The sequence below is a fragment of the Ascaphus truei genome, chromosome 18 (genome assembly GCF_040206685.1).
Source record: "Ascaphus truei isolate aAscTru1 chromosome 18, aAscTru1.hap1, whole genome shotgun sequence".
Classification (NCBI taxonomy): Eukaryota; Metazoa; Chordata; class Amphibia; order Anura; family Ascaphidae; genus Ascaphus; species Ascaphus truei.
The window spans coordinates 22,103,752-22,117,358 of NC_134500.1; the positions used below are offsets into that span (position 1 = coordinate 22,103,752).

General features: G+C 41.6%; 1 protein-coding gene across 17 annotated transcripts in view; it reads left to right on the top strand.

Annotated features, from left to right (window-relative positions):
- The window catches only part of TJP1 (tight junction protein 1), a 312,644-nt gene that overhangs the window by 259,830 nt on the left and 39,207 nt on the right, over positions 1 to 13,607 (top strand). For all 17 annotated transcript variants that reach the window (XM_075575846.1, XM_075575839.1, XM_075575840.1 and 14 more), the window contains one exon: positions 10,065 to 10,189. In XM_075575846.1, the coding sequence (XP_075431961.1) occupies positions 10,065 to 10,189 (125 nt within the window). The remainder of the gene's footprint in view (positions 1 to 10,064; positions 10,190 to 13,607) is intronic.

Consider the following 13,607-nt stretch of genomic DNA (forward strand, 5'->3'; position numbering starts at 1 on the left):
GCTGGTCTGAAAAAACTGCGGAGCACTTCAAACCCTCTGTCATGATATGATGAATACATAAAACTAAATATATAGAAGTTTGTACAATAATATAATGCAAGCAATACAATAAACACTTGTATCAAAGATAAGAATACATTAAGAAAGGACCGTGGTGAAGGATCCTGGAGGTGGATTCTCTCATAAAATACCAAGAGATCAGCTCAAGTAATTATTCCTCCATTCTAGGCAGCTTATGATGGGAAAAGATAGAAAGGAGACTGGAAATCAAAGATTTATAAAGTAAAAAAGAACACAGTTCTCTCTTCACTCACACTTTCCCAGTCCTTTACAGCAATAGAATAAAGGTTGATCTCCAGGAGGCTTGAGGAGTTAAAATCTGTTCTGCTGGGATATCAGACTTTTTAAAGAGACGCCTGCAGACCACTCGCATCAGCCTTGAAATCTCGCGATGTCTCTCGGCATGTCCTGTGTTCCTCCTGTTCAGATGTTCAGCGCAGTATTCAGAACTAGGGAGTATTGTGCAGCTCTGAATTCCGTTTCTCATGTTTGCTTCCTCAGGAGGCTTTGATTGGGCTATGATTGTGACTGCTTCTGTGTATTCTTTGATTTGGTCTTTGAGATCTCAATCCTAACCAATGCATTTAGATACCCTAATGTTGATTCGCACTTTAAACACAGCCATTCATTTTAATTTTAACATACATATTTTTAGTAGATAAGGTTGGAAAAAGACATATGTCCAAGTTCAACCTATGCTAAATTTAGACTACATACTTTATCCTATATCCATACTTACAGTATAATGATCCAGTGAAAATCATCCAATGGTATGTATAAGGAGAAAAATTAATTCCTTCCCTACTCCAAATATTGGCAATCAGATTTCTCCCTGGATCAACATCCTTCCTGTGTTTACTTATTTGGTATATCCCTGTATACCTTGCCTTTCTAAAAAGTTGTGTTTCTTGAAGATACTGTACCTATTGTATCTGCCATCAGTCTCCATGGGTAATGAATGCCACATTGTAGCTGGCCTAACTGTAAAGAACCCTTTCCTTTGTTGCTGGTAATCTGCTTTCGTCCAACCATAAGGGATAATAATAGCATGTTTTTGTGTAGCGCTGCTAGTTATACGTTGCGCTTTACAGAGACATTTTGCAGGCACTGGTCCCTGCCCCGTGGAGCTTACAATCTATGTTTTTGGTGCCTGAGGCACAGGGAGATAAAGTGACTTGCCCAAGGTCACAAGGAGCGACACCGGGAATTGAACCAGGCATTGAACTGTGTGCCAGTCAGTGTCTTTTACTCACTGAGCCACTCCCTCTACCCCATGTTGTGCGTACTGCCCTAAGGATGAATAATTTAATATACTTATTTTTATTTTTTTTTTTTTTGATATAACAATTTTTAATGGGTAAGATGCGACACACAATTCTTAATGAAAAACCTCACTTTTTTTTTGTTACAAAATAACTTAAAACCTGTATTTAAAAAAAACAATAAAACTGAACACCTCAATTTCTGTACACAAATGCCCATTGTATGTAATCTCAATAGCACTCTATACTTTTTTTTTTTTTTAAATCGCTACCATTGACATTTGCCTTTGAATTCCTCTGACATTGAGTTCGTACTTTTTGTCATTACACGATTAAATGTACATCATTATGTAGTAGCTAAACTAAAATAGGACAAACATTCTGACCTCCCCGTATCTGAAGGGCTAATTATATTCATAAACACAGCAAGAAAAATGTCTACAATACAATAAATTAACTAAAACCACGATCTGAGAACCGATATTTTAAAACGTCAATGCATTTTTACAATATTTCTTTTTAAAATTAAAACATTGATAAAGGATGTAAGAATTGAACCTACTCTGTTTCTATTTCTTTTGCTATACATACTGATTCTGATCGAATATTACATCGATGTTAAAAGCCCATATGTCAATGTAAATATTTAGACCATCTGGATGCAAAGTTTACATTTGAATATCCAGTAGGATAGCAATGTCGAGCAATTTTTAGAAGTCTCCTTCCCTCCTATTGATCTCTACATGTTCAGTCTATAGTCCATCCTGTAGGATTTCTCTGGTGAACTACATGGAAATGCTTTGCTTTGAGAAGTGTGATAGCAGCTAAAGACTCTATCCCTGCAGAACGGATTTTCACCCCTCAAGTCTCCTGGAGATCAATCTTTATTTTATTGCTGTAATGCAGCGGTGCGCAAAGTGGGGGGGGGGGCGTAAGGTTCGCTGCGGCGAGCGTGGGGATCGCTGCGGGGGGGCGCGGGGTTTACAGAGTCCCCGCGTGCTTCCCGAAGGCATTTAAATGAATGCGGGGGGGGGGGGGGGGAGCTGCAAGGCCTCTGTAAACTTCTCCTTACCTTGATTCAGACGGCTCCGAGTGACGTGTCGCCATGGCAGCACAGTTTCAAATGGCACCACGGGGTCATGTGATGTCATGTTGCCATGGCAACGTAACGTCACGACGTCACGACGCCAGGACGTCTGAGTCGAGGTTAAGCAGGAAGGGGACAGCCGGCAGGGGGGCACAGGTGTAAAAGATTGCGCTCCCCTGCTGTAAAGGACAGCGGTTCTTTATTACAATTTTTTTTTCTTTATGTAACTTTATTGATTTGCACTGTCTCTTTTTTTTCTCTGATCATATGCTGCCTGGAATGGAAGAATAATAATTTCAGCTGATCTCTTGGAATTTTATAAGACAATCCACCTCCAGAATCCTTCACCACGGTTCCTTTCTTATTTTACTATCTGATACAAGTGTCTATTGTATTGTTTGCATTACATTATTATACACCCTTCTATATATTTAGTTTTATGCATTAATCAGAACATGAGACATTAGAGGGTTTTATGTGCTCCTCAGATTTAAAAAATAAATAAAAATAAAATAAATAAATAATCATTCCACATCTTTAAAACCTTCAGAGGATTAATTTGGATTTGAGCCATGACCACCTTCTTACACTGTTTTATAACACCACACAAATAGGGCCTAAGTTTTTGTTTTGTGTATTCTGATAGCCAACCATTAATTGTCGTCAGTGGATCATACATGAAATGCTGCCATTTTTTCCACCTTCAGAGGTTATATTAATACACTAGCTGAGAGACCCGGCGTTGCCCGGGATGTGAACCGTGCTCACACTGACACACACTGCTCATTGTGCACACTGCACACACACTGCTCATTGGTCGCACTGACGCACACACAGCTCACAGTGACACACACTGCACACACACTGGTCACAGTGACACACACTGCACACTGCTCACTGCTCACACTGACACACTGCACACTGCACTCACACTGCACACACTGACACACACTGCATACTGCACACACACTGCTCATTGGTCACACTGCACACACTGACACACTGCTCATTGCGCACACTGCACACAGTGCACACACAGTGCTCATTACACACACTGCTCACACTGACACACACTGCACACTGCACACACACTGCTCACACTTCACACACAGTGGTCATTGCTCACACTGCACACACTGACACACTGCTCATTGCTCACACTGCACAGTGCACCACACACACACACACACACACACACACTTACAGACAATCACAGACAGTTACACACACTTTCACAGTTTCACACAGTCATAGACACTTACACAGACTTACACACACACACACTCTCACACTGTGAAACACTTACACACACTGTCACACACAGTTACACACAGTCACACACAGTCACAGACACTCACACACAGTCTCACACAATTACACACACCAACACCCGCTCCCCCCCCTCCTCCTGCACAGGCAGCGGGGACAACGGTGGGGAGAAGGTGAAACGGGGACCGGAGGGGCATCCCCCCTCCCATCTCACGTCCCGCGGCCTTTCACGCGGTGACAGGGGGGAGCCGGGAGCGGAGGGGCATCCCCCCTCCCATCTCACGTCCCGCGGCCTGTCACGCAGTGACAGGGGGGAGCCGGGAGCGGGGGGGGCATCCCCCCTCCCATCTCACGTCCCGCGGCCTGTCACGCGGTGACAGGGGGGAGCCGGGAGCGGAGGGGCAAGAGCAGCACGTAGCATGTGGAGGGGGGGGAGCTCACCCGTCATGCCGCTGCCTCACTCATCCTGCCGCTGCCTCACTCATCCGGCCGCTCCCACGTGGATGTGAGGCGGGAGGCCGCGTGTTGTGGCCGCTCCCCCGCGTGTGTCCCGGGCGCTCGCTCCGCTCCCCCGCTGACTGTAGCGGCGCCGGGGTGTGAGTTTGGGGGGGTGAGGGGGTGTGAGCTTGGGGGGGGGGGATGAGCTTGGGGGGGGTGAGGTGTGTGAGCTTGGGGGGGGTGGGAATGTGTGTGTGTGTGTACACGGGACTCCGGGTAAGTTCGGGCACAGGGCGGGTGGGGGGGGTGTGTGGAAGTTGTGGTGCGGTCCAGCTGACGGGGGAGAGTGAGGGGCACCGGGAGGGGATTGTGTGTGTGTGTCCCCGTCCCCGTCCGTGTGTGTGTCCCTGTGTGTGTGTGTGTGTGTCCCTGTGTGTCCTTTGGCCCGTCACTCCGCCTCAGGCCAATGAGAGGTGTGCGGGGGCAGGCCAAAGGACCAATGAGATTTCCCCTAGGGACACCGGACATCCATCCAGGCAGGCAGGCAGGCATACAGTGCTTTCACTAATATAGTATAAGATTGATAACTCTGGAAATGGGAGATACCCAATGCAATGACAAAGTGCGCTCCTAGATTGGAAGAGCCCAAATAATGTAATGGCCTTCTGGAGTGTTTACTGTTTAGATGCTTTGAGTAAAATGTATTTATAGGAACAAGTGTGTGAACATATTCTGGTGTTTATCTGATTTGAAAAGCTCTAAAGATAAATGTAAAGTTGCCATTCTGCAGCTAGTCAGGTGCCGGGAATAGTTGTGCTCAACATTGGCATTACTTGTTTATTTATATTTTTGTTTTATGATCCAAGTCTCCTGCCTCCTTATTTATTTATCTTCCATTTATTAAGCGTTTGTTACTTGGCAAATACCTTGAACTAGACAGTTTGTGTTTGTGCTGCAGAGAACACAGCTGTGCTTGTAAACAAGCAGAGATGCTCTGTGCCTGTAGCAAGTACAGTGTGTGTTCTCTTGGTGGTGTCAGCATTTAGAAATGACAATTTAGTGGGAATTGGAAGGTGAAGACCATGCAATAAGCCTTTGTTCTGATCAATGACGTGAATCCTATGCCATGAATGACAACTTAAAACTTTTATGAACCCATTGATTCAACAGATCAACATGTACAAATAATAATAATAATAAATATATATTTAAAATTACTATTCATGAAAACTATAGTAATTGTAAACAGGACTTTATATTGTTGGTCAAACATTGGTTAGATTTGGTATGCTACTTTCGTAGGTGTAAATAACTCTAGCCACTAAACTGTTCCTGGTGGACTTTCCCTATGCTGCCTTCAGTTTAATTACTGACATGAGAATCTAAAAAGTTTCAGGGACCCAATATTAATTATACAACAACTTTGATTCCCGTTAATGTTCGTGTTTTTTTTCCCTTTGTAAACTATTTACTGTAGTTTTTTTTCATTTACTTTTTTTGCAATTTAATTATTTAGATCTTTATTTGTATCTTCTTTTTTCACTTGTATACCCTTACCTATATTTAAATAATAATTAAAAAACAAACACCATTGCATGTTGTGATGCATGCAGGTTTCTCTGATCTCGCTTTACGTGAGGGATTGATGCCTGTATGCCATGCGCATAGGAGTAGAATACAAGACATTTGGAATAGATTGATAAGAGATATTTTGGGTGACAGTAATGAGAAAGGCAACTTTTAATTTGTGATCCATGTCCATTTCTAAGACTGCATATGGAATCCAACATGTTTGCCTAGAAGGTAAAGATTTAATGCTTAAAGACGCAGTCTGTCCTTGAATCAAAATGAACCAAAGAATGTTAACATGCTCAAACGTTAATTGCTCTATTTACTAAAAGGTGCTTGGCCCTAAAGCACCATACAGCCCATGTATGAGTATGCTGCTAGGCACCTTACAGCTTAGCCCTTTTTAAAATAATCAAAGCCTAAATGTTGGTGGTTGATGCCACCTTCTAAATTGGACACGTACAAGTACTACACAATTTTTCGTTTGTACACCTGGCAATTTGGAACGTGAGTGCGTATACCTTTTCAGCAAAACTCAACACTACAGGTATCATTCACTGAAGCACAGTCAATGCTTAGTTCACCATAATGTCATTGCCACACTAAACCACTACCATGTTTTGGTGAATAAGGTCTCGCATGGTACAATTTTATATTTTTGTTTACATGATGCCTCTATACTAACCAGAAGTACGGCTTCACAATACACCTACTTCTATTTCTACAGCTAACATACTCCATCATATATAATCAGAGTACGTAACTCTGTAATTTGCTTTGAAACACGTTACGTAAACATTGTTGGCCATAATTTACTGTCTAGACTTTAATAGAAGAGTATGTCATAACTATCAAATGTTAGACGTTGAGGTGAAATAGCGCTCATTGCACGTTGCTAAAATGTAATACAGGGCTATCTATAAAGAGCTATGCTAAACGGCTCTATGCACTAAACATGGGTGCGCAAACTGGGTGGGGGGGCGGTAGATTTTTCTGGGAGGGGCGGTTGCAGAGGTCCCTCTTACCCCAGGCATTTAAATTAAATGCGGGGGGGGGGGATCGCGTGAGGCCTCTGCAACAAGAAAACTTACCGGGATTCAGACGTGAAGCGTCTCCATAACGTGGGGTCATGTGACGTCACATGCGGCAAATGACGCTGCGGGTCACGTGACCCCGGAGTGTCATCTGACACGGCTGCAGTTAGGGTGGGGTCGCGAATCCAACAGCCAGAGCTAGTTGCTTTTAAAAAGTAACTAGCCCCTAATTCACAACCTTTCATAACTTGCAATATTCCTCTTCACAACCGAACCAGCACCTGACAATTTGAGGCTATTTATACCACCGGACTTGTGTGTTTCATTGGGAGCAATCATTTCCATTTGCACACTGCAGGATCCTTCTGAAAGGGAATGAGCTGCCAGTCAGGTTGACACTTCATCACTTTCTGCCACTGTTTATTTTCATTAAAGGCGCAGTTCTCTCTTGCTCTCTTTCCATCTCTCTCTTCTCTTTCCCTCTCTCTTTCTTACACATGCACGCACGCCCGCCCAGCACACGCGCCCACCACGCGCGTACCCCACCCCTATCCCCGGAGATACTTACTGGGGAAGGTGCCACATGTAGCTACCCTGCAGGAACTCGTGGTCACTGGGGCTGAAATTAACAGTTCAGCTCTTGGAACCTGCTACATCTCATCTAATATGTGCAAATATAAAAATGGGAGGGAAGGCGTGGATTAATTAACAAAGTGCAGCTTTATGTCATATATTCCCTTTTACTAAATACTACTTTGTGACCTAAAATAAATGTTCTATACACACACACACACACACACACACACACACACACACACACACACACACACACACACACACACACACTAGCACTTTAAATTTATTTATTTTTTTAACTTCCATTTGGGAGAGGGGATGCCAAGGTAACACCCCAATACCAAAAACAAACGAATGGGCTTTGCAAAGGGATGTTTTAGCCTTTAAGAAGTTACACAAATAGACTGCCCTTAAGGAGACAAAACCTTCAGAATGTGTCCATTAAAGTTGGTGTCAAGCTGAACGCTGTTAGATAATTGTCCACAAAAGTTAATTAGCGTTCTGCTTTCTTAACATATTTTTAATGAATAAATGATGTATTTGGCCTTTCTTTTTAAAGCACACACAAATGTCTTATATTACATCTGATAACCCATTCTTGTCAAGGTTGTGTTACCGCTTTCTCCTGTCTTTGGTTGACATTTCTGATAAATGTGCAGGCTCTTTCTACCTGTCTCGAGGGGGTTGGGTTGTATATGGGGAAATAACTTGATAACGGACAACTAGCACTGGCATTTAACTATCTTGCACTTCGCAATAAGTAACCTCCCCCCCACTCTCCTCCCCTTTACTGCTTGAAGACTTCAGACACCATGTCAGTTAGGGCCAGTCTCTTCTTTCTAACAGTTATAAATTGAAATGCTATACTTCACATCTTTCATACCTTATTCTCATCTTGCCAATTTAAGAAACTTGTTGGGTGTTTTGGAATAGATTTTTTTTTTATATCACTTAAAATGTAATGGTCTGTTAAGCTATACTGGCAGTAAATTTGGAATGGTAGATTTTCTGATTTACTATTGCGTTTTTTTGTTGCATTCTACCCATTATTTGTTCAGTAATGTTGACGTGTATGCACTAAAACTATACTTTCTGTGCAATACTTGCTATTTGAATGACTGCATCTTGGTATGGTAGTACAGCTCAACCCCCTTATAACGCTGTGCTTGGGGTCCAAAGAATTACATTGCGCTATAAGCGGATCGCGTTAGAAATAATGTACAATTGCATGCATTGTACAAAAAAGTATTTAAGATACCAATAATCGTGTTGTAAAGTATTCATAAATCCGAAAATTGGGAGCCACGCTTGCATCGCACTATAAGCGGATTCGCGCTGCAACGGATCGCGTTATAACGGGGTTGAGCTGTATCTACTTGCTCTCATGCAGCTTAAGGAACAAAAAGTGCACCAGCTGAATTGGGTTACTTTAGTGAGGCCCATCTTGGCCACATGCTAACTACTAGACCTCTTCCATTAGTTATCTGGCCAAAGACGGACCAGATCCATGCAGACTGCTTGCTGGATGAAATCTTATAGACGTTCTTGGGCCCTTGTAACTTCAACAAGCTGCAGTTCCACTGGGCAGCTGCAGTGCTGACAACAGCCACTGCTTTTAAAAAAATCTTTACTTTAGAATTGTAGATACCTAATATACATCCAAATGATAAGTGAATAAAACCAAGCAAAGCACATTGCACCATTGTAAAGTAGGTACAACCAATATTCGGATAAGGCAAATTAAAATGCTATAGTAATGCATAGTAAATTATTCAAGGGTCCAGCTGGAATTATCCTGCTCTTAACCTTTTTACTTTTGGACAGCATTGGAAAATATCAAGCTGCAAGGTATTAAAAATTTGGCTGTGTTGAAGAATTAGCAGCTTCCGTAAGTAGTCTTGAACAGTTATGTATTTATCACAATGAAAGGACAATTCCTGCCAATAAAACTGTGCTTAAGTGATGCACTTCGGAGCTATAAAATATATTTTGACTTCAAAGGTGTTTCAAATTAGCCACTGAAGGTAAAAAAATAAATATTCACATTAAAGTTCAAAGCATTTCGTAGTTACAACAGTCTCCAAACACTTTAATAACTTGTATATTGGTTCCCCTTTTGGATTTGAAAGTATGAGCTCTATTGGGGGAGAGCCCATTAATTTGACAGTAAAAAAAAATACTATCAAACATCCAAAAGTGTCAACGGAATAGCAGAATATCGCCCAATGGTTATTTGATTGAAGCAGGGGTTCTCTGGAGCTGGACCCCATTAATTTCAGCTCTGGGGACCCCATGCTTCCAGAGATACTTGCCTCCAAATTAGATCCTGGTCGCAGCTCTCCTCAGCTGTCAGGGTTCACAATATGTCCGCTCTTCAAAGATTTCCGGTTCTGCGGGCCACTAGGAGGCTGTGACGTCATCGGTGTGGCTTCCTATTGGCTCATGTGAACTTTAAAGCCCTCCTTGCTTGCTGAGCCGGAGCAGCTACCAGCACCTACTTCGGTGGCAAGGATCTCTGGAAACGGGGGGTCCGGAATCTGAAATGAACGGGGTTCTAACTCCGTAGACCCCCTGCTTCAATTCTATGTATTTTTTTTTTTTTTTTTAAACACACCAACAAATTTGCCGCCATGAATTGCTCCTTTTAAAATAATTTGTTTGTTTGTTTCAGAGCAATACTCAGACACCTCCAGCACTGGATTGGTTAATATCTGTACTGCAAACTCTGAATAAAGTACTAAACCTTCTCTTTTTTTTTTTTTCCTCCAGGCCCCTGGGTTTGGATTTGGGATCGCAATATCTGGAGGCAGAGATAACCCCCACTTTCAGAGTGGCGAAACATCAATTGTCATCTCCGATGTTCTCAAAGGAGGACCTGCAGAAGGCCTGCTGCAGTAAGTATTTATTTTGGGTTTGCAGATGTTGCTCCGTAATATGCGAATAACAGAATTTACACTGACTAGGGTAGTGTCAGGAGTCAATTCAGAAAGTCTTGGAGTAAAGCAGTAGATTAGGAGTGGCCAACTCAGTCCTCAAGGGCCACCAACAGGTCAGGTTTTCAGAATATCCCTGCTTCAGCAAAGGTAGCTCAGTCAACCACTGATTGAGCCACCTGTGCTGAAGCAGGGATATTCTGAAAACCTGACCTGTTGGTGGCCTTTGAGGACTGGCGTTGGCCACCCTCTGCTATGTAACCACGTCCCAACCTATGGGGCATATTGCATGTACAGGGGGCGCACACAAAAAACAACTGCAATTTAGTAGATTCCTCAAAATATATTTTGTAGCACAGACCTACCTGTGTCTGTCACATTAAGTGACCCATTTGATTTACCAATGGATAAAATACCTAATACCTATTTGACAGAAGATCAATTTAAGCAGAAGCATTTAAAATGTTTCATTTATATATATAAAAATATAAAATATAGAAATATATATATATATATTTCTATATTTTATATTTTTATTTGGATGGCACCAACAATATCCACATCACTTATCAAAAGAGATAAAAGAATAGCGAACACATGGGCAAAGATCCTGCTTCCATGGGCATGCAATATGGCCGCCTAGTTCAAGAGCGGAAGCAGCGTGGTTTCCCAAATGGTTTCTATAGAATCTCAAGGAAGCTTAATACATTAAAAATCATTAAAGGGCATAACGAGTAAAACAAAAATTAGAACACAATGCATGAAGTATGATCTAATGCTACAGAACTGATTTATGAAAAAACTGTTTTTTTATGAAATGCTGCTATAAGGCAACACACATATACAGTGCAACGTTCAAAAACGTTGTCTTCAACATGGATGCACCGCATATCCTTTTTAAATCTTTTTACTCCTTGCTTGTTGTAATTAACATGATTGCTTTGCAATATACAGAGATCCTCTGATATTTGACTCCGTAAGGGGTAGTAAGAGGGAGTATCTTTGCGGTATATGAGCAGTAGAGACCAGTGGAGCTGAATGAAACTAATTAAAGCAAGACATTATGGATATATGAAGGCGCTTAAGAGTGTGTAGCTGTGAAGTGACATGAAGAGACCATTAAATTGCATTTAAATGTATTGGAATCTGAATATGTTTGCTTTTTGTATTGTGCACAGGCTGGCATACCTGGGTTATGGGTTGCCTCATGCTATACTCCAGACTTAAACTCGACACCCAGGAATAAGTATGGGTTAACACTGGTTCTCAACTCCAACCATCAAGACACCCACCTCCCCCCCCCATCCCCCAACAGGTCAGGTTTTCAGGCTATCACTGCATCAGCACAGGAGTGGAGTTGAGAACCTCTGGGTTAACATATCAGTTATGCTGGGTCAGCATGTTCTGGTCTTATGCAACATGTGTGATGTTTCTGAGCAGTAGATTTTGAGAATAAAATTGTTCAAACTGCAACATTTCCCCCTACTGTTGTATATTTGGTTTCTTATTAATGCTGTTTTTTGCCAACTTGTAAAAAACATTTTTGCAACACATTTTAAGTTTTTATTTGTTTTGTTTTTGGAAGTTGCCTTCTATGGCTACTGAACAACGTGTAATAATTTGCAGCAAAGAGAAGATGACAGCACTGATTAAACAATCTCACTTATATCTATTGTAATGGAAAGGCTTGCAAAGTAGTCTTACATCATTAAATTCCTGCCTTTCCTTCTGTTCAACTTGGCTGCTAGTTTGTCTTTTCATGCTGTTATTTTGAGGACAGTGAAGCAGAAGCACAAATTGAGATTCTGCCTTTGCTCAGAACATTAGGGATTAGACAAGATTATCTTGTTTTAGAGGTGTCTTCGTTTGAAGCGTACATCACCAAAAATGAACTTTGAACAAAGCTGGTGGGGAAACATTGCGTTTTTGTGTGTTCTCTTACTGATGTCGGGAGCTAAAGATTCAATTGTTTATATGAATATCCTGCCGTGTGTGTACACACACACATCCGGTTTGTACATATAGTAGTGTGAATATATATATATATATCTCTCTCTCTCTCTCTTTAGTGAGCCTTGTTGAGCACCAGTTCATTTTTGTGAGGCAGGAGTGTTGGCACTGCTCTAAATGAACCAGCTCTACTTGATGACTATTTCCTTACACATAAACCTTTTTTGAAAGCACTTATTGTGCTGGAAATGTGGAATCGCATCAGTCTGCATTGGAGAGCCATGCTGAAATGCTGCCTGGGAGGTGCCCTTGCTGATCTCTCCTCTGCTCGTACTGAATACTGGCCTATAAATAAATGAGGTCGTTGGATATAGGGTCAGGCAGTGAGTATTGGCTGCTGTCATTTTACGCAGCCGATGATGCTCAGTGAGCCTCTTGTCCAGTCTTCAGATTTTCCTGGAGGGAAGTGATGGGATATATTCAGTGTTGCATTATTTTATTTTGTTGCTGACGAGGGGGCGACGGCAGACTTGCAATCCAAAACTCAACCTCCATCCGAAAGATGCATTTCATCTGTTAAAAAATAAAACAAAGTACATTATATACAAACTTTTTTTCATGTTTAACACATTTATTCTACTGGTACATTCACATTTCCCAGTACATCTGACACACACAGAATATAACTGCTGCATCCCCCTTCTCCTACTCTCTCACCTCCCCCCCCCTATGTTTTCAAATTGTTGCAACAATCACATTTGAGTTGCTCTGTAAGATAATGCCCAACTAAAGGGAACTTAATCGGGAACAGATCTGGTTGAGAAGAGGTGTACCAAACCGCATTAAAAAAAAAACACATTTTGAGAAACTGCAAATAAACACAACCTTTATATTATGTACGTTTTGAAGAAAATCTAGCAGAAATAAAAACCGGATGAACTACAGGTAATATTAAAAATAAGTCAAACAGTTTAAAAATATCCTGTAACAAGTTTATTTCTGCAGTTCAGAAATTGCAATTCTAGTAGCAGAAGCAGCACAAAGTTGTCCAGAAGTCCTAAAAAGAGTAGAGCATTTTGGTTGGTTGGATCATTTTAATGTGGATGTAAATCCATGAATATCATCTTTTATTGCATGAAAAAATAATACTATTAGATGTTTTTATTTATTGAAAATACACAGCTAAAGAATTCTTAAAATCCCTTGCCGTATGCAATATATGCACCAAAAATCCTGCATTAATGGTAATGTCAAGCACCCATCGGTCTGTTCACATGCATATCTTGTGTGTGTGTTCTATCTAAAACCTGGCGTGGCTGGTGGTCTCAGAAGTTTCAGAACCGCTGCTATGTCGTTCTCTCCCTCTGCTTAGAGATGTCAGGAGATGCTGCCCATGCTTGTTTTTAGCAGTGGTAGTTCCTGGAAGGCA